Raw genomic sequence first — 22360 nt, forward strand, 5'->3', positions numbered from 1 at the left:
CAGGTTCTTCTCAATGAAACTAAATTCTGTTAAAAGGGTTGTGCAAGGGACACCTTAAGATGACTTTGCTGAAAAAAATCTCGTTCCTAGAACAAATCCTGTCATTTTAGCAGCTGTCTAAAGTTGAGGTACGCTTTAGGCCAAAAATGACCTCTCGAAAAATCAACTTTTTAAATTTTTTGATAAAATTGATCAAAAAGTACCCAGATGTTTTAAAATCTCTACTTCAAACATTTTCGCATGTCAATGCGATTTCCTCGAACAAGAAACACTGTTGGATTACTTGTTTTTACTATCTTTGTATTTGAGTATCATTTTAGTTTCATTTGACCCAATGTCACCCCCTCTAAGGGGTGAGATTGGGTCAATTTTCAAACGATTGCCATTTAAGGTAGAGTCCATCACATTACACCATATTTTGGGAAAATGTTAGTAAACTATCTAAGTCCAATTCTACGATAAAATATGTTCGATGTTATTTAAATTGTTTTTGTGAGGTGCACCGTTTTTTTGACCCATAGTCACCCCCACTGACGGTACTTTAATTTTTCGTTCAACGTTTAATAGTTTTCGAAATGTCAAGTTTGCTTATAAAAATAATGTCTTTCTCATGAAAACATTCGACAGTTTAACTTCCGTCCTTCCAAGGATCCGAAGTTTTACTTCCTCATCAGATAGAATGTCTTATTTAACATGTGTAACACAAAAGCTTATAGGACCTTTTAAAAAAACGCTCTAGATTTGCAATTAAAATGTTTACATGTATTCACAAGCTATAAACAACCTTTGGATCTTTATCGGATTAATATGTTTTTTAAGGAATTTGAAAAGAACAATAATTGAAAATCAACTGTGAACTGAGGAAAACTCGGAAATCTGTCCAAATTATCTCTTTAAAACAAATTGACAAATTAATAAAATTGTTTACGACAAGTTTAACGACTGTAGATTCTGGTTCTGCTTTTTGTTGGCTGTGACAGTCGGGGCAAATGAAACACCGTTTTTTCAAAATTACTCGACGTTTCGACTCTCTGGTTTGAGTCTTCTTCAGGAGGATCTAGGGTTTATTGAAGACATAACTTAGTTTAATCCCTCCCAAATGTGTCCAGCCACTTACTTCGTGTCAGACAGTGTCCCAAGTCCGGATTGCTTACACAAAGCTTGGTCGGGGTGGGGTTTTGGAGATCCTTTCGTCCAGACCGGCTAGCAAAATCGAGTAGGAAAATCAACATATCGCACAAGAAGTTGTTTTGTTCCAGACTCACCCCAAAATAGTAGTGAGGCCACCGTGAAATCTGGAGTTCACTCGATTTTGCTAGCCGGTCTGGACGAAAGGATCTCCAAAACCCCACCCCGACCAAGCTTTGTGTAAGCAATCCGGACTTGGGACACTGTCTGACACGAAGTAAGTGGCTGGACACATTTGGGAGGGATTAAACTAAGTTATGTCTTCAATAAACCCTAGATCCTCCTGAAGAAGACTCAAACCAGAGAGTCGAAACGTCGAGTAATTTTGAAAAAACGGTGTTTCATTTGCCCCGACTGTCACAGCCAACAAAAAGCAGAACAAGTAATAAAATTGTCTAATTAGAAAATGCTTTGGTCAGATCCCGATCTACCGCTTAAGAGGTGGTTACGCTTCCGCCTCGTAAGCGGTAGATCGGGGTTCAAATCCCGGCTCGGACCAACACAACTGGTGATCTTTTCCCTTCTGGAATCGATTGCTTAGTAAAGGGAAAGTAGTGTATCGTCACAAACTGGACCTTATCACGACACCTTAGGGAGGCGACCTATGGAATGTTAACATTAATCCTTACATGTTAACATTAAGTTGAGAATGAAACTGCCACTGAATCCGCTTTGTAAATGCCGGCCCCGATACTCTTCAAGGGTGTTCCCCTCAGGAACTGGGAAAGATTTACTTTTTTTTTGTCAGATCAGAAAAGCGAATCAATTTTAAAAAGTTGTCAAAATTCCGTATAAATCTGTATTATGCGACAAATTCCATACACAAATTCCGGCCTGTTAAAAATCCGCGGAGAGAGTCGAAAATCCGTACGGTAAGGACAAATTCCGTAAATTGGTAGCCTTAGTTTTTTTTTCGTTGGTTGATGTTTTAAGCTGGTTTGCTTATTCAGCATCCTGTGATCAAAATTTGAGTGTACGTAACTTTTCCTATACAATCTGCAGATTTGCTGGAATCGGTTCCAGAGTGGCCAAATTTTTCAATTTTTGGCGTAAGAACCTTCCTTGGACTTATACGAACCCAACGCAACAAAAGCACCTAGATCCGACGCTGCGTATTGAACTGATTCGTGTTCGAACAAACCTGTCGAAATGTTTGATATGTATAGATAGAACACAGACAGTCTGTGGATAGAAGACGACATATTCGAGAAATATTTAGCATGTTATTTTGGTCCCGGACCACCGGATTTGAATTAGCAGCCCTTCCGAAACTAACTACAGAGGACATGATGTCGAATTCAACATCAAGTCTAATATGGCTTCAAACATGTCAAACAACACGCATTTTGACTCAGGAATTGAAATTTGACATCCTCGGAATATCCGTAACATGGTTCCGATGGACCAATTTTGTTAATATCACAAGTGTACCTTCCGACGTGAGTTTTAGCTTGGGAACTCAAATTTTACACCCAAAATCAATTCAAATTTACATCCACAATCCGATCTGATTGCAAAAATGGAAAGTATTGCTTCCGGCATAATAAGATCTTACAGATATTGATGGCCATACTAAAGACGTATAATTTGAACTCTAAACCCAAAATCAGAAACACACCGTTCAAATTAGTTACCCGATTCAGCTCATTATAGGTATTGTTCATACTTTTTTCGGTTTCAATGTTCAATGTTTCACTAAAAACATCAATAATCACAACAAATACAGTTTCGGATATGATGAAAGTAAAAGCCGCACAGAATTTATTTCGTCAAAATCAGCATTTCGTTTATTTTTTCCTTTTTATCTAGATGAGAATCAATTGACTTCAAATCCTTATGGCCTATAGAGAGATTCTGTTTGTTTATTATATACAATTGACAGGGGTTTACAATTCTAATGAAGTATAGGTTCAGTTTTTTACAAAGATTCGTTTACTTGCACTATCTAAAAAGTATCTCAGATCACTAGAAGTAATATTTGCATTTCGTGTTTTAAAATCTCGGCTTTATGTACAATTCCATAGAGGGGGGTTTTGATATAGATTTGATATACTCTTTTCTCTCTGTTTCTTTGCAATATTTTTGTTTTGTTTTCTGTTCTTTTTCTTCATTACTTGTTTCAGCGAAAACTGTATAATATTTTAACTAAGTACTTAAACCACTAGCTATGTATATATACCTTCAAAGAATAACTACTTATCAGTCAAGGGGGATCTTTGCTCTCATCTCGTAATATCTCTTATAATTGTGTTTGTGTTCTCCTCTTGTTGGTTTGTCTAAAACTTAAACGATAATAAAAAATAATTTGGTATATTACACACTCGCAAACTCGGAGTACGTTTTTCTTCTTTTTTTGCCTAATGCTCAATCATCTTTGTAATGCTAGCTTCAATTTCCACCGTGGTTTCAACTCTTCTTCTGCTACTTCTGTTTCTGCACATTAAATGCAATGACTGTCAGAGTTTTCATCTCGTTTTCTTCTGAGAGCTGCTGAGTTTCCCAGCAGAAGGGAAAATCAGATGCACTGAACACCCTGTGCTTGCTGTGTGTTGCTGATACTGCCCAGCTGCACATTGCATTGTACCTGAGCGATGCTCTGTGTGTGCTCCACTACGAACGGCGGGCGAGGGAGACGCGCAGGCAGGTCCACCTGGAATCCCTACAATTGTGTGTACACTCAGTTGAACATTGTAAACAACAATGTTGAGTTAGGCAAGACATTTTTCAATGTGTTGTTTTTCTTAAAACTTGGAAAAAATAGATCATTTTGACCAGCAATTCATAGAATACAAAAAAAAAAAACAAATTTATTAACGAATTGAGAAAAATATAAATGACCAAATTTAATCAACATTAGAAGACTTTTCTGATATTTTTTTATGTCAAAAGAACTATTTTTATTATTTTTATTATTTACTTTGTTTTATCCATTTTAAATGATTTTTGCATTGAATTAAATGTTCTCAATTTATTTAGTTCAACTTATAAACGAAATTAACAACAATCGTTTCCTATTCAACTGAGTGTGACCTTGTGTATGTGCCTGTGCCTGTGTGTAACGCTGCGTCCTTGTTTCCATCGCCGTCGCGACGCTTTGCTGCAGCGCAGCGTCCTCGACGTCGTTTCGCGAGAGTGAGAGCTGAATGCTTTCGTTTTAAAAGGGATTTTTATCTGTTAAGTGGGAGGAGGAGTAGGGGCATGGGAGTAGAGCGGGAGCGTTGGCAAAAACTTAATACGTATATGAAATCTTGTTTCTACATCTTATCTCCCGACAGCGTCGTCCTCTGCAGGGGAGCTGCTTCTTAAGTGGAAACTTTGTCGTACACCGGTTTCGTTTCTAGTTTTTTTTTTGCTAAATCTCGTTCAATTTTACGCTCTGGCAATATTTTTAAAAGCTCAAACCACAAATGCAACATTTTTTTCGGCGCTTTCTCTGCCCTTTTTTAAAAGGATATTTTTTGTGTGTTAAAATAGCTTCACTATCGATAACAATTTCCAAGCGTACGCGCTATCTCAGCTGAGTTTTTTTTATTTTGTGTCGTTTTCTAAAAAATGCATTACAGATTGATTTTCCCGATGCTTTCATAATACAGCGAATTTCTTTTTTTCCGTTGAGTGTATTTTTATATCTCTGCTACAAAGTTTTAAAGCTCAAGCCGAATTTTGTTTTGTCATTAAGCTACGATAAAATTTCGAATTTTCGATTAATACAGACTTCGCTAAGAACAAGTTTCAAGATAAAACACTATCCAATTTTTCTCTTTGTTTTTGGTTATCTCTTCTTCTCACGTTTCTTCATATAATTTTCTCTTTGTTTCGATTAATAAGGCCACGCATTTTCGTCTCTCTTTTACACAAGAAGAAGAAGATTGTTACGTCTGTCTCTCTCTCTTTAAACGGAGGGCGGCGCGCACTGAACGGAGGGGGTGGCGACATTGGCGAAGGCGAAGCGTTGCGGATGGTTGGGAGGGGGTGAGGATCACACATACATACAAGGTGGAGGGGGGCAGCATGAATAAGAGGGGCAGTAGAGCAAGATTTTGTTTTCCACTCCAGACAGGACGAGCGACATCGGCGAGCTTTACTTTCGATTTCATCTAGTTTTTTTTTGCGTTTCGCGTAGAACGTGTTAAAAGTTAGACTTTGTTGCTATGAATTTAGTAACAACACAGTTGTGTAACAACAAAAGGAACTACTGTGGGAATTGTCAAGTACGTTTTAGTGTTAACTATTCGTTTTTTTGCTGTTGGAAATGTTAGCAACAGAGAACAGACATCCCAGCTCGAACCGCAGCCTACTTGTTTGGAAAGTTGCAACGTTTGTCCGTTTGGGACGCTGCTATCGCAGAAGAGAGCTGTCATCTTTAACGTAAACAATCACATGGAAATGCAAATGGTTGCATGGATGTCTGCTTGCTGCGCTTTCGAACGTGATGCAGTAACAATGAGGAGATAGAGAGATAATAAATAAAAACAATGAAGATAATCCTAGGTTACTTGTATCACATTGAAACCTCCCTCGCGGGCGCTCGTCCTTGACTTGGGGGAAATTTGCTCATAAAACACACCTAAGCTGAGGAGGCAGTAAATAACGACGGGATTCCGCGACGCTTACGCTAAACGTGAGTCGCCAAGGCACCCTTCCGCAGATCCCCGTTCGCTGGAAGAATAAACTGCCCCGGGCCGGGACTCGCTCCGGACTGCGTGGGCAGTGTCGGCGTTGGTTGGCTGCTCTGCTGGGAGGTCTGATCCATGCTGGAGTTGGCCGCCGCTGTAGACGAAGACCGAATTGACTCGGGACTCGTTAGGCCGGACGTGATGCCGACTATGCTGCCACCGTTGTTGAGTAACGGGCCGTTGCCGACGCCCAGATTGACGCCCATCGAGAGCAGCGAGTTCTGCTGCCCGCGACCGGCACTGTACGGTGGCGGGGCTGGAGTGACCGCCGGATTGGCCGTACTCGGCGGTGGAAGTGGCGGAAGCTGGGCCGTGCTACTCCGCAGGTACGGATTGCCGTACGTTGCGCTGTACCGCGGATCTATGCTCGGAGCAGTCATCAGAGAGGTATCTGAACAAAAATAAATAAAATAGACCCCAATCAGTCATCAGCCACTCCTCGATCGTCAAAAAACTACTCACTCATTAGACTGTTGGACAGCGAGCCCATACCGTTGCCGATACTCGGCAGTCCGTTGTCCTGCCGCAGCTCCAGCCGGTTCCGGGTCAGGCTGAGGTTCCCGTTTGGCATCTGGTGGTGACTCTGGCTGTTGGTGTTTACGTGCAGCGGCATGTTGTAGTCGTGCGCGTAGTCCACGTACGGCACGTAGCCACCGTTGCTCTGGCCGATCTTGGACTGGAGCGTGCCGAGACCGTCCGTGAAGTCGCCGGAGTAGCTGTGCCAACAAAAGTCCTAATTAGTTTCTTCTTTATACGTGTAAGTTATGAGCTATCCGATTATCCTAGCTATTATCCGGACACAAAAAATGTTATCCAAACCTTGGGATAGTATGATAACTATCCGAACTATCAAATCTCATAAAAAGCCCATTATCATTTTATAAAGGTTGACACACAATATCCGATAACGAGTCTGTATTGGGAAGACATTGAACCCGGATAATAATTTAAGTTTTGTTTCTGTTATGTGGATAACATCTGAATACAGTCCAGACTCGATTATCCAATGTCACGATTATCCAAAGCCCCGATTATTCGAAGTTTCGATAATCTGAAGGTTTGTATGCGACTTATATTTTGTAATATTTTTCTAAGACCTTCGGATAATCGAGTCTGAACCGTATTCGTCATTTTGAATCTTTGCTGGAACAATCTGTTATTGTTTTTAAAATAGAATTTTAAGTCGAATCGAATATTGTCTTGTCCGGATATGCGAAACCTTCATTCAGGATAACAATCTGGTTTAAGTTTTTGTACAAGTATAAACCTTTTACAATCCATTCAAAAACTTAGACTTCCCTAAGGTCATTTTCTGAATTTGGATAACTAAACTCTGGATAATATTTAAAAAACTGTTATGTGTATGCAAGGTTTCCGTTTTGATAATCATTGTTTGTCGAATTGTTTGTCTAAATATAAAAACAATCGGATATCAAAAAAATTCTGGCTTGCAAAAAAAAAAACAAACACTCACCGATAATCACTCGGAATCCGCACCGGTCCCGCCAGCGGAACTCCTCCACCGCCGCCGGAACCATTGTTGCCGCCACTGTTGTTACTTCCCCCGCTGGACGACCCTAGGATGTTCATCGCGAGCCGTGTCGCGATGCTGTCCGTGCCCGAGCACGTCTCCGAGTACTCGTGGTCGCGGTCGATCTTCAGGTCGCTCACGTTCGACGACCGGTCGCTCTCCTTGCACGCCTTCTCGGTGATGTAGTGTTGCTGTGGGTGTGGGTGAGAAAGAGGAACGGGGCAGGTTGATCGTTAGTTGGGATCGTTCGATCGAGTGGTGGTGATCTTACCTCAGGAATTACATCCGCCGGCGGTAGCTTCTTTTTGCTCTTCTTGACGCAGAAGCACATCGCGATGATGATCATGATGATCACCAGAATGAAGCCTCCGATTGAGCCGAAGATGATCACGGGCAGTAGGATCGTGTCTGAAATGAGGGGAAAAGGTGGTGATCAGTTTGACTGTTGACGGTCAGGGCGTTAATTGAACTACCTTTGCTAACTTTGAAGTCGATCTCGATCGAATCCATGCCGTACTCGTTGATCACGGTGCAGTTGTACACGCCAAAGTGCTGCTTCTGGCTGTTGTTGATGATAAGCGTCGATCGTACGCCCTCCGGTTGGTGGTTTTCGAGGATCGTGTAGTCGTTTTCGTTGGTGATTTCCAGCCCGTTGTAAGTCCAGATGATTTGCTTGGCTTTCGGCACGGAGATTGCTTCGCACTGAATTTGGGAGTTGTCGTTGACGGCACCGTATTGCGCTCGCTGCGACCGGATCTGGGGCGGACCCTTGAGGTAAACCGACGCTACGGTTTCAATCTCCGGGAATCCCATCACGCTAGCTTTGCAGAAGTAGTTTCCGGCGGTTTCCCGTGACGCCACGATCGTTATGTTGGCGGTCGTCGAAACCACTCGGTTGGATTCTTCGTGGATCCAGATGACTTCCGGCTGGGGATTTCCATCGACGTCACAGGAAAGAGTTACCGGTCGATCTTGATCGGCTTCGACAGACTTTGGTCGCGATCGGAACGTGGGACCGTAGCTGATGTCGAGAATTTCGCTCTCCTCGCTTTTGCCAACGGCGTTGTGAACTTCGCACTTTACGACCGCGTCGTGAAACTTTTTCGACACGTTGTGAATGATCTAAGCGGGGATTTTAAAGTTAGGACTAGACGGGTAAAAGAAGCAATGGACTTACCATTTCTGTGGTGTAGTCTCCGACGACCAGCTCATCGTTGATGTACCACTTGTAGCTTACGTCGTTCGGGTTGGAGTCGGCGTGGCAGGACAGGCGCACTTCGGCCCCCTCCGGTATCCGACCACCGGCCAGCGCTCCACCAATGACGGAAACGCTAACCTTGGGCGCGTACTTGACCTCGAGCTTTAGCTTCACCGATCGGTACGTCCGATCGGCCGTGTTCTGGGCCTGGCAGGTGAACGAAGTGTTGTGATGCTCCTTTTTGGGGGTCAGCTTCAGGATCGATTTAGCCGTGTAACGGCCGGTATCGGTCAAGGGTTCCTTGACGTACTCGATTCCCTTGGTCATGACGTTACCCAGACCGTCGATCCAGGTGATCTGTTTGAGGACAATCGGGATAAGTTGATGGTACGGAGAGGGGGGTTTTGAGAGGGGATCTTACCTCGGCGGCTGGTTTGCCTCCGACCGAGACACACTCGAGTTCGATTTCGCGATCCTCGGTCGTTACCAGGAAATCTCCCTGGATGATCTTGGGGGGCTCTGGAGGAACCAGAATTGTGATTGAAGCGAAACGCGATCGTATTCCGGGGGTTCCTGTGAGGAAGGGGCAAGAATGACTTTGGGGACTAACAAAAGGGAATCTACAACAAATTTACCATCTTTTCCGGGACTAACTTGGCACTGGTAGCGCGCCTCGTCGTCCAGCATCACCGGGTAGATCTCGAGCGAGTAGTCGCCCTCCTCGTCACTACCGATCATGGAGTATCGGTCGAAGCCGCTCAGGTTGCGGTGCCAGCCGAGCCCAAAGTCATCCTTGGTCCACTGCAGCTGACCGACCTTGGACTCGACCCGGCAGGGCAGAGTCACCTTGGACCCGACGATCGCCGTTTGATCCTGAGGTTCCATTGCGAATCGTTGCACTCCGGTGTGGACCACCTTGGCACCCCGTCCAGCGGGGATCATGGTCAGCAGTGCGAATAGTATGAGGTTTCGTACCGTCGTCATTTTTTCGGAGAAATTGGTTGTGTTTTAGGTTCGATGATCCGATTCCTTTTACGGAACACGGTTCGGACCAGACTCGCGTTGTGCGTTAATTAAAGTTTACAGATGTGTGGGTGCTCAAAAGAGTAGTGCTTATCGGAATGGATCTGCTACCGATTTAGCGACATTGCAGATCGCTTTGGGGCGGCGTTGTAGCAGATCGACGATCGATTAGTGACACAGATCGTGCATCATGTTCCGAGAAGTACGCAGCCAGTCTGTGGGAGAGGAACAGGAGAAAATTGAGAATCAATTAGTTGAAAGTCATCAAAGTGATGGATTAGTTTGAACGCCTCAATCAACGAGAGAATTTGGGCTTACTTTCGGCTGACGATGGAACAAATTGATAATTTGAGCCAATCGCGGGAGATTCTGGCAATGAACTCCAAGAACATAACCTCCTAAATCCACGTAAAGTCGTACAACATAAGGAACACGGTCTGTTAAGAATGGATAAACCAGCGGTAAATCAAATTTCAAACGACACAATACGACTAGATCTCGGTCGTTTTTACGGAATTGGCACAGACAATAGGGCCGAGGGTCATAAAAAGTGCTCTTTTTCTCCAATTTTCCAGACCTCCCCAACGAAAGTGGAATAAATTTCGTCAGAACATAAAATCAAATCTCCTGCTAAAGCAAACACATGAACGAAAAATCCTAAAGTTCGATTGAAAAGTCATAAAACTCGAGGCTCGTTGGAGAAATTTACATGCCGCGAGTTCCCCGCGAGGGGTCCAACTATGGCGGGCTAGAATGACAGAAAAAAAAGACATCATCGTAAAATCCGGCAGCTAACGTTGAATCCGCCCCCCACAACGAAGCCGGGAGTAGAAATCAATTGCGCATTTGATCGGAATTTGTCCCTTTTTCCTCCAGTCGCTAGTCGCGCTTTCGAGACTGCCTTATCCAAGGGTGTCGAATAACTTTATAGCACACAGTCAATTACGTCCAATTATTGTCGCTTTAGACACTGGAAGTGCGCCACCACCTGTTCCTGCCGAGGGAGGGGGAGGGGGGACGCAGGAACACACACAGGACTGACACGATGCCGGCAGGTGATTGACACGCATGGCTTGTTTGAACTTTGATTGGAGGTGATAAACTTTCAAAGGGACAACAACCCTCGTTTGAAAACTGTGAGCGGTAGGTTGGTCCAGAAGTTGAGCGTGAATTAAGATTAAATTAAACTTGTTTTGAGCAAATTTGTTCAAAATTGCAACTTGATAGGATGAACCCTTTCAGTGATACAGCATTTTCGAGATTTGCAACACCCACAGCATACAGTCAAGATTATCTCTATGATTATCTATTATGATATCAGTTCTATTTTTTGTAATTTTGATTTAAAAAGAACATGGGAGTAAAATTATCTTAAACTTGTAAACCCTTTTGAGGGGTTTTTCCTCTCGGTCAGTCAAAAAAAAAAATAAATTATTCGCTCTACAGCATTGCCTTGGCGTTCTCGATTCCTGCTCGAAACTAGGTATCCGAAGGCTTAATTGTTGAGGCAATTGCAAACCTCTTTTTACACCTAAGATTCCATCCCCGGGATTCAAACTGCCAACCTTTGGATTGTTTGTCCAACTGCCTACCAGCGACTCCACCGAGGCAGGACCCAGGGAGACGACTCCTACACCTGGATTGAGCTAACGACCTAAATTTCTAGGTTAGACCGGGGCCAACATTTACTTCCCCATCCGACAGAAGGCGTGGTCAGACAAATCTCGTCTCGAAAAATGCCACCGGGTCCGTCTAGGATCAAAACCAAGCCGACTGGGTAAGAGGCAACCACGCTTACCCCTACACCATGGTCCCGTCTCGGTTAGTAAAAGCGATTTTTGAGTGTACGATATCTATGGGATTTTCTTTTAAGACATTTATCAGTATCTTTTTTTGAGACTTTTATTGTCGAACTCTCATCAGAATTTCAACCTGGAACCAGCCTAATTTGTTGCATCATCGCAGAAACTAATTATCCTCGTCAGGCAGATATTCATCAAAGATTAACCTTTCTCTGCAATCGTCGTCTGAAATTCGTTCAGGGGCTTCCCCCTTGCCCCCTTTCTACGCTATCAACCTCTTTTGATGCATAACCATCATCATCCACCAGAGAGTTAGGAGAGTGAGACCGACTACCCCAACAGAAAATTCACGCCCGAGTGACATTCATAACTTTATTGCACTCACTCATTTGGCTACTGGAATTAAGCGAAAGTGGGAGAGGATGGCGGGTGGAGGTAAAACTCTGCTCTCATCGTGCACAAACGTGTTTATTTTTCATCTGCTTTTCATTTTGCAGCAACTCAAGTGGAATGCCACCCGCCCCCTCTTAAGGAGGTGCCGAGGGGGTGACTTTGAACAGTTTCACTCTGTTTCACTTTATCCTCAGTTGAGTCCTTCGTTCTCAACTTATCCCCTCCCCACTTCGTCCTCCGAGAGCGAATTGAAAGAAAACGCAATTAATTAAGCACAAAAGATAAGGGCTTCTTTGCTCGCGAAGGAGTCGTCGTCGTCGACGTCGTCGTGGTTGGTTCTTGAAACAAGAGAACGAAAAAAAATTGTGTGCCGGGATGAAAGTTTACAGAAACTATTGCACGGTTTACTTTTGAAGAGCGAAGCACTAAAAGAAGGTGGGGGTTTTTCTTTTCGGGGTTTGCGGTGTGGTGCGCGGTTTGGGGGAAATTTACAGTTTGACAAGTTGAAGTGCTGTTTACTCGTGGACGATTGACGTGGTTTTGTGGGGTAGGGTGAAAAACTGGAGTGGTGGTCTTTATTATTTGACGGATTGCGAAACTTTGTACATGTCGGTTAACATTTGGTTAAAATTTGACCCGGTTACGGAATGGGAAAGATGTTTTATTCAGAGGTAATTTTGAACTTGCATCTCTCATCTCTCATCTCTCATCTCTCATCTCTCATCTCTCATCTCTCATCTCTCATCTCTCATGTTAGGTTTATATACTCATGTTAGGTTTATTTACCCCTGACTCAAGGCGGTTTCAAAAACACCCAAAAAGCAAAAACTGGAAATTTGGTTTATAGTACCTTTAAAAAAACTCCAGATTTTATCTCAGAGAATTGTTTGACACTGTTTTGAGGCTGTACTGAAACTGTCAATACATTTTATTAAGACTGTCTTAAAACTGTCCTATAAACTGTCCCAATACTAAAGTTTTGAAATGACTTTTCGAGTAGGTATATTGTAAGTCCGTGTTTCAATGTGTCTCGAAAGCAACATCATATGTTTGCCTTGGAAATAATGAAATAATGAAAATAATTAAGCGGAATTAATTGGGGACACAATGGAGATTTTTCCTTATCCCCTTAAAAAAAATGACCATCAACACTTTTCGTATTTCAAATCCATTTCCTAGTCCTTGGTGTGCGGTGGAGATTGAAGCGGCCGGCAAAGAACGACTGACATGTTGGTGAGAATCTGCTTCAGGTGGAATTGTTTCTATTTTCAGTTATTAATTCCGAGACATCTTGGGCTTATGCAATCATAACGTCACATGGCGAAGTCCAGTCTGTAATCCGCCAAAATCACCGTCTCCTAGCGAAACGAATATTGTAAGTCCGTGTTTCAATGAAACTTTTTTGTGTATTTTTGTCTAGTTATTTTAGGATCCTTCCAGTTGTAATGAGCTGTCAGCTTATAAGCTCTCATGACCTTTTAATCACCTAATGTAACGTTCTCTATCAATTCCCTCCAGAACGAGCAATAAAAACGGTGCTCATGTGTCGAAATGTTGGTGACACCCCTTCCCAAGGACATCCCCCTCAACCGTGCCCTAATCTGATCATAATGAATTGTCATCTTTTCGCCATCAACGTCAAGACGCCAACAGCTTTTGGAAGGGAGCGAGAACGAACCCAGCTTGGTGACATCCCGATATCGTGCTCCCCTCGAACGCCTCCTGATATTCGAGGGCAGGCCCAATCCGCTTTCCGACAATTTCCAGCCCAAATAACACGCACGCATGCTTCCACAGAGTACAGGCTAAAAGCCTAATCTGAGCCGGGGGTGAAGTACCATCACTCACCGAGTCGTGCGAGATTTCTTCTCCTCGGAACCCTTGTCTTCTCGGAAAGATCCCGTCCGCAATGAAGACGTTGCACAAGACGACGGAATCAGCAAAATACCTGGGCGATGTAAGCTTCTTACTGGCTTTTCCTCTATTGAACTTAGCACTTGTAGGAAAATGATCCTTTTTTCGCTCGCCGGAACGGACAGAACCGCAGAATCCGGCAGAGGACGTGGCAGGAGAAAACGGCTCCGTAAGCTGCTTTCCAAATAAATGGACATTTACCACACGACAGTCGTCAGTCAGTGACCACCAGACGGAGGACGGAGGACTTTCCCGACCGGGTTGTCCATCATCCTTTACGTCTCGATTGAGGAAAGCGGAGAAGTTGCAGCGGGGATCTAAACAACACTCAGTTACTTGTGAAAAATAAGTTAAAATTTTTTAGAAGAAGTTTTTTCGAGTGTTCATTCCACCAACACCATGCGGTTAGCACAACCAAAAGCTCTCGCGCACAAGCTTACGCTGCGCAGGCCTGGTTGACAACTGCAAGCTTTCAGCTCAAAATGCGTTCAATGGAATGCTTTGTAAGAGCAGTTCTCTAGGATTTCGGTCATTCGATTTTTTTTTGTATTTTTTAATCCGACTGAAACTTTTTTGGTGCCTTCGGTATGTCCAAAGAAGCCATTTTGCATCATTAGTTTGTCCATATAATTTTCCATACAAATTTGGCAGCTGTCCATACAAAAATGATGTTTGAAAATTCAAAATTCTGTATCTTTTGAAGGAATTTTTGATCGATTTGGTGTCTTCGGCAAAGTTGTAGGTATGGATACGGATACACTGGAAAAAATGATACAAAAAAATTTGGTGATTTTTTTATTTAACTTTTATCACTAAAAATTGATTTGCAAAAACACTATTTTTAATTTTTTTATTTTTTGATATGTTTTAGAGAACATAAAATGCAAACTTTTCAGAAATTTCCAGGTTGTGCAAAAAATCTTTGAGCGAGTTATGATTTTTTAATCAATACTATTTTTTCAAAAAATCGAAATTTTGGTCGCAAAAATTTTTCAACTTCATTTTTCGATGTAAAATCAAATTTGCAATCAAAAAGTACTTTAGTGAAATTCTGATAAAGTGCATCGTTTTCAAGTTACAGCCATTTTTAAGTAACTTTTTTCAAAATAGTCGCAGTTTTTTTTTTTTAACATGCACATGTTTGCCCACTTTTGAAAAAATATTTTTGAAAAGCTGAGAAAATTCTCTATATTTTGCTTCTTCGGACTTTGTTGATACGACCCTTAGTTGCTGAGATATTGCAATGCAAAGGTTCAAAAACAGGAACAGGAAATGTTTTCTAAGTCTCACCCAAACACCCCACAATTTTTCAATGTCGATATCTCAGCAACTAATGGTCCGATTTTCAATGTTAATATATGAAATATTTGTGAAATTTTCCAATCTTTTCGAAAACAATATTTTCAAAATTTTCAAATCAAGACTAACATTTCAAAAGGCCAAACATTCAATATTACGCCCTTTTAAAATGTTAGTCTTGATTTGATTTTGAAAATATTGCTTTCGAAAAGTTCGGAAAATTTCACAAATGTTCCATATATTAACATTGAAAATCGGACCATTAGTTGCTGAGATATCGACATTGAAAAATGGTGGGTTTTTTGGGTGAGACTTAGAAAACATCAATTTTCCTGTTTTTAAACCTTTGCATTGCAATATCTCAGCAACTAAAGGTCGTATCAACAAAGTCCGAAGAAGCAAAATATAGAGAATTTTCTCAGCTTTTCAAAAATATTTTTTTCAAAAGTGTGCAAACATGTGCACTAATTTTTAAAAATGAAAAACTGCGACTATTTTCAAAAAAGTTACATAAAAATGGCTATAACTTGAAAACGGTGCACTTTATCAAAATTTCACTAAAGTACTTTTGATTGCAAATTCAATTTTACATCGAAAATGAAGTTGAAAATTTTTTCGACGAAAATTTCGATTTTTTGAAAAATCAGTATTGATTAAAATTCATAACTCGGTCAATGATTTTTGCACAACCTGGAAATTTCTGAAAAGTTGGCATTTTTTCTCCTCTAAAACATATAAAAAAATAAAAAAAATTAAAAATAGTGTTTTTTTGCAAATCAAGTTTTAGTGATAAAAAGTTAAATAAAAAAATCACCAAATTTTTTTACCGTGTATCATTTTTTTCCAGTGTAGTCCGTATCCATACCTACAACTTTGCCGAAGACACCAAATCGATCAAAAAATTCCTTCAAAAGATACAGAATTTTGAATTTTCAAACATCAATTTTGTATGGACAGCTGCCAAATTTGTATGGAAAATTATATGGACAAACTAATGATGCAAAATGGCTTCTTTGGGCATACCGAAGGCACAAAAAAAGTTTCAGTCGGATTAAAAAATACAAAAATTAAAATTGAAGAAAAAAGACCGATTTCGTAGAGAATTGCTCGTAAACAAACGTTTATAATCATTATTTTACCAACCATACAAATATATTCGTTAAGTGTTATCGCATGGATCGCAAGATTGTAAGGTTAAAAAATTTTCAGCAGTGGAGGATTAGTAAGAAAAATGCCCTGGTGTAATAAATTTGGGATAAGATTTTAAAATAAATAAGGTCTAAATTGTACAAGAAAGATGAATCAAAAACCAAAAATTCAAAATAAAGGGAATTTCAATTTGATTTTTCCAAACCACCGAATGTAACCCCAAGAAAGGTCCTTTGAATTGCAAGTGTGAGTCCGATCCACTTGAGGTGTTTCTTTGACCTCCATCTAGCTCCTCTTTTTCTAGTCCCTGACCAGTCGGTGCGTTGTTTGTGGGTGGACGGACCCCGGGCATCAGCTTCAGAACCAATTTGGATGGATGTCAATTGACGAAAATCTAATTTCTAGTGAAACCTTTCGAGCGCAAATCGAACGATGACGATTGGAATGGATGTTTGTGGACTGCTTGGGCGAGCAAAAAACCTTGACAAGGATTAATTTGAGAGGGCAATGAAAGAGCACAAGTAAGTGATTGAAAAATGTTTTGATACGGGAAGAGTCACTTAGACTTGATGGGCACTAATTGAATGGTATTGAGCAGATGTGGTTTGATGGCAATTTCAGATTGTTATTCTTAGAATTTTATAAGGACTTTTCTCAAGCAATTGATCATCTTGAATCTTGGAATCGACGAACATAGCATACACAGAGCAATCCTGTTGAATTTGGCCCAATTGATTTTTGGTTAAAATTTGTGGAGGAATTTGAAAAGAATAAAAAGAAGCAAATGGTTGAAATTTGAGTGCAAATACGCAAAAAAGTGTCAAAAATCGACCGTTTGGATTACTTAATTTAGAAAAAAAAAATGACAAGGTTGTTTCTACACAGTGGACATGGCCATCGGCTTATCCCCGTAAGAACGCCGATAATCTGCCTACTAGCTCGGTCGTGAGAAACACCTTTGCAATCACCCCTCGGGGGGCCAACCAGCAATCCATCATCCTTCGCTCCCCACATTGGCACCTTACAGGAAGCTCAGGGATTCAGGCCCCCTTGTCCGACGAAGACGACGACACAATTGGGGATGAAATCCCTGCGGCGGCAGCACGTTTACGTTTTCCCAGGCGGGCGCCCTTCGTTTTCTTGTTGTTCCCCTAGTTTACGTTAATTTCAGATAATCGATGCGTGATAATCGCTGTTTTGTCCTTTTTCCGAAGGGGCGGTCCCCAACCCGAGACCCCATCCTCCCCTCTTTCTGTCTACACCCTAAACAAAGGCTGGCAGCAGTTTTCCCATAAAGCCGATTAGTACTGTTTCGTGTGCTGGAGCTGGTGGATCCCGTTGTCGGAAGGAGTAAAGACAGTAAGCCAAAGCACGGACTACAATTGGCCGCCCGAAGGGCCGCCGTCGCTTAACTTGCATGCAAGCAAAATTCATTGTGTTGTACCAACCGCCCTGTCCTATGTCCCGTCCCAAGCGATGATGCATAGGACCAACATGCCCGCAAACCCACACACACACACACGTGCTCTTCGGGCTAAATGGCGCTAAACATCAACTTTTGCTGGTGTGTGTGTGTGTGTGTTGGTGTCGGCTCTTCCCAATCCTGGAGAAACAATCCCTTGCGGGTACCGACCGTCGCCGTCGCCACCACCCCCGCCAGCAGGCGACAAGCGGTGGAGTGGTGGACAAACATCAAAAACGGCATCAGCAAACAGCATCCCTTCCTGCTGGTTCCCATCCTACCCAGAGCCGGGGTATGACTGCGGGGCGGAGGAGGCTTCCGCTCCAATGGAAGGCGCCGGAAAAACAGTTGTCACACAATGTACACCTTCTTCTTCTTCTTCTACTTCGTCTGCGCGTCCCCCCTTAAGGCTAGGGCCATCCTTTACTGGGGTTTTCCTCTGCTGCGTTTGGGAGGAAAAGGGGGGATGGGAGGCGTCATGAATGATAAAACTATTGTTAACTGTTTTTCACCCTGGTGTTGGAATGACGGTGGTGTTGGTGGAAATTGCTATGGATCCTTGCCGGTCCGGAGTGTCTAGTCTCTGTGTATACACAAATTGAAGGTATAGGTACTAACACAAACGTTGCAAGAGGAAGTTTTCATTGCTAACATGTGTCCATGTGGCGGGAAATCAGCTGATGTGGAGTGGATTTTGAGCGAGGAGTGTGCGTGTGATGTTTAAATTTGAATAAATTTTTGGGTAATCAGCGCTGATGAGATTTAAAGTTTGGTACAACAGAATTCACGTGGTTTTATTGGACGATTTTAAATTCGCACCTATGTGTTTCACTTTTGAACTACGCTACATTCAAATGTCTCTGATTAGAAAATTCATCGAATTACATTTGTTATTTATTGATTTGCTTCAAGCCATTTGACTCAAAATTACGAAAAAAAATTCAGTCTAACTTATTTAAACTTATTACTTATACAAATTTATGCCATTTCAGGGCTTTCTGTGGCATTTTTTGTAAGGCTATTTGAAAGCAAGTTTAAGAACACTGAATTTAAGCAATTGTTTAAAAAAAATTGCAAAATGCCCAAATGTAGCCTGAATTGTTTGTACATTGGCACTAAAAAGCATTTTTTTCAACCATATGTTTTGTTACTAAAACATGTGAAATCTGCAATGACGATAACATTTTTTTGAAAAATACGAGTTGTAGGTTACTAAATTGCACTTCATTTGCCCCCATTTTTTTCGTGAATATGTAATAATACGTATTTATTCTGTATAATTTTCTCCGTAGAAATGCCAGCAAATATGATGCGATTTAATATTCAAAGAGTGTGTTTGTCCTCCACCTGAAAAATAACGAGACACACCCGAACAGACGGTAATAACTAAATTCATGCCATTTCAATAACAAATACTGTTAAAATATCAAAAAGTGTTATGCAATATTCTTGCAAAATCCATTTTTGCATAAGAGTTCAATAACAGTTTATGTTATCATAACGAAATTTGTTATTGGTCTGATATTGGTTGAAAGCCAAAACAACTTTGGAAAAAAAAAATTGTTATGGAAGAAAAGCTCAAACCGTTTGGGATGATCGGATTAGTTGTTAAAATAACTAAAAATAATGACAAAGATTTGTTCGAAGAATAACTAAAATTGTAGTGTTATTAGTCTGTTATAACAATAACAATTCAATAAAAAAAATATCATAACGACGAATAACAAATCTTGTTATAAATAACATAAAATGTTATTAGTTCGGTATGTTCAAATATCAAAAAATGTTATTCCCAAGTTATTTCCGTCTGCTCGGGCAGCCAAATTTGAATACACTTAAAAAAAGGTACAAATAAAATGAATAATTTATATTTTAGTTGGACCGTAATTTTCAACAACAAATCCTTTCCTCGAAATAAGATTAGTGCCAAGCTCGATGCATTGATCGAAATTGCTTGAAATCTATTAATTTAGAAACGCAGATTTTTTTTAAGGAAAGTATTCCAATTTATGAAAAAAATAGCTTACGTCGCATCATTAAATAAACGATCAGAATTACAAACTAGTGAATCATAATTAACCGTGTAACTATCCCAGCTCAATGCCCACTCAAGGTTGTTCAGGGCAAAAAGCTGCGACAATTTTCATTCCACTACTCCAATAGAGAGAGCTTACAGTTTGAGGTGTCGGAGCCAACAAGCAGGGTTGCACTCTCAATAGTGTCATAATTCCTCCCCACCCGAGTGGGTAGGCGACGGCCATGCAGCGGTCGGTCATTCCGGTTAACTTGGGGCCGCGGTGACGGCGCTAATTGTGGGTGGTTGCGATGCACTGACTGCTCCCCACAGCAGGCCATGACCGTCTCGGGGCGATAAAAAAATGCAACGGAAACTAGATCGTGCCGGATTGGTGGCGCCACCTCCACCAGGATTAACAGCGCCATTTTTTATCTCCTCACCCAAAGTCATCAAGTTGGCGTTGCAACAGTGCGAGCAGTGCAAGCGCTGAGGAATAGGTTTAGTTCGTGTTCGCAAAATCGTCCCACTTGCGTTGACTGCGGTTTCAAGCGAGCTGTTACAGATGGGACAGGGTTGCCACTTTTGGTCTGCCACAAAGCGAACGTGGCATGATCCTGTGAGGAGCACTGCAAAGTCTCCCCAGGATATCGTAAATTAGCGCCAAACGGGGTGGAATATTGGCTAATTGCGTTGGTTCTTGCGCTCGTCGTTTCCCACGCATCGGTGGCCACCACCGCACAGAGAGTAGCAGGTCCTACTAGAGCAATGCAACGGCGTCCAGCTTGGACGTTTGATCTTTCGACGAGGATGAGCTCTCGCGTGTTTTCAGGCGTGGGCCAGAACTCGATTGCAACCTTGCGATGACGTCAGACGTTTGTCTATTATTCCCCCGGAGGCTATTTTGCGAGCGCGGGATTATGATGTTTGGTTTTAATTAGGAACTCGTGCGCGCTTGCGGGGGTTTGTGCACAGTTGCAATTGAAATCGAGACACGGATTGGGCTTTAGGGGGGTGTGGACAGTGGAGTTTGAAATCAAAAACTAAAATCCACAGCTACCGTCTGTTATTGAAAGGTGCAGTTTTGGCTAGTATTCTGAATTATCTCGAAAACTAACATGAGCATTTTGCTTTTCATCAGATCCAATAAAGAAAAACATTCCGTATTTCTAAGACAGAGAGGAACCACTAGATTCTAGGGGAAATATATTGTTATATACACTGTACACAAAAAAATGTTCTTCCAAAAAATCACCATCAAAATATGAATTAATCAAAAGTTATTTTCATGCCATTTAACATGAATAAATTCGTAAATAATACAAAAAATCTCGGGTGAGTTTTCAAAAAGCCGTAAGAGCCACTGTGACCTCTGACTGAATGCTTTAAAAGAACAAAAATTGATTTAGAGGTTTTTTTTCTGAATTTTTTTTTCTTAAAGATCTCTCAGCTAGATAAATCTATTTAGATATTTGACCCTCACTGCAAAAGCATACGAATTGATCTCAGTTGAAATGTTCTCCAAATCTCTGAATTGCAAATGTAACATCCTGGAACAGAACTGTAAAATCCTAGTTAAACACTTATTTGAGCTGAATTTTGTAAGAACAAACAATCGTTGTCCCTAGTAATTGAACAGTCCAAACCAGTTTCTGAAAATAAATTCGCAAATCGCCGACATTGTTCAACTATATATTTTTCCATGTAATTTTTGCACGCTGAATATGAAATCTACCCTCAGAATTGAGCCACTGTTTAAAAGGAACAATTTTTGGTCATATTTTCTGTTTCTATGTAAAATAATCACATAAATCCATAATAATACAATATACTACCAAAAATCTTTTCCTTTCGGAAAAAAACTTGTGGTGAAAACTTGCCTACAGAAATGATCCTGTGAAGCACAGTCTTAAAAAAAGACTGAATTGAAGTTTCTCAAGAAACACTTGATGAAATGCAATAAATTTAAATGTAAATTGATGTGTGAGCTACTTAGCAAGCCTTCGTCGTGAATAAGCCATCTTCTGAAGTTTAAATTATGCGATCATTAACTCGGCGCGCTCCACATTCCCTTAAAGGGGCCGCACTATCAGGATGAAATCCGCTTACCCAAACAGGTCCTGAACCAGTTTTTAATGTCCTAGACGAACAGAGAGAGACAGCGCGCGCCGATCATCGACCCGGCAATTATTTGCATTCCAACGCACTTGTTTTTCCCACCCTGCTGGTGACATTGTCCACCGATGCGACCATACCGCTTAAATCGATACTAATTGCCCACACGATCACCGCATGACCATCGCACAGTTAGGAATCTGGCCCGTGGGCAGTTTGAACAACCCTTGCGGGAATCTAGCGGTATTGAAATCTCATACCACAGTCACCGTCACCGGAAGATCGTCGGTCCAATTAGTGGCGAGGTGCGCGCGTTCCTGGGACTTGCCTTGGCGGCGTGCCGTTCTAGTCTAATTTGCACCCTTTTTCGGCGACCAAACGTGCCAAATTTGTTCATCAATATCGTCGACATGCGTTGAGGGTCGTGGTCGTGAGGACCACTTTGCACCTCCCGTGGACGCCAATCGCTCTCACTTCAGCGGGCTTCGCTAGAAAATTATTCTCAATCTTGGAATTGGCCAATTACTCGACACGGCAAGAGGCCGACTTCTCCAGCCTCAGTAGCAGCTGCTGCTGTTCTCTCTCTACATGATAGG

The 22360-nt window shown here is 41.7% G+C and overlaps 1 protein-coding gene and 1 long non-coding RNA gene across 2 annotated transcripts in view; both read right to left on the reverse strand.

Moving 5' to 3' along the window:
- Window positions 1-934: 934 nt before the first annotated feature.
- LOC119765321 lies at window positions 935-1303 on the reverse strand. Its single transcript, XR_005276644.1, has 3 exons — window positions 1266-1303; window positions 1118-1203; window positions 935-1057 (listed from the first exon to the last, which is right to left on the reverse strand). It is a non-coding gene; the product is annotated as an uncharacterized LOC119765321 (long non-coding RNA).
- Window positions 1304-2948: 1645 nt separating this feature from the next.
- Window positions 2949-22360, reverse strand: part of LOC6041848 (irregular chiasm C-roughest protein) — a 73379-nt gene continuing 53967 nt past the window's right edge. The window contains exons 2-9 of the mRNA XM_038255262.1: window positions 9229-9831; window positions 9015-9166; window positions 8573-8950; window positions 7869-8517; window positions 7667-7803; window positions 7339-7586; window positions 6327-6580; window positions 2949-6255 (exon numbers count right to left, since the gene is read on the reverse strand). Coding sequence (XP_038111190.1) covers window positions 5804-6255; window positions 6327-6580; window positions 7339-7586; window positions 7667-7803; window positions 7869-8517; window positions 8573-8950; window positions 9015-9166; window positions 9229-9577 — 2619 coding nt within the window. The 5' untranslated portion in view covers window positions 9578-9831 and the 3' untranslated portion in view covers window positions 2949-5803. The remainder of the gene's footprint in view (window positions 6256-6326; window positions 6581-7338; window positions 7587-7666; window positions 7804-7868; window positions 8518-8572; window positions 8951-9014; window positions 9167-9228; window positions 9832-22360) is intronic.

The sequence above is a fragment of the Culex quinquefasciatus genome, chromosome 1, assembly GCF_015732765.1.
Source record: "Culex quinquefasciatus strain JHB chromosome 1, VPISU_Cqui_1.0_pri_paternal, whole genome shotgun sequence".
Taxonomy (NCBI): Eukaryota; Metazoa; Arthropoda; class Insecta; order Diptera; family Culicidae; genus Culex; species Culex quinquefasciatus.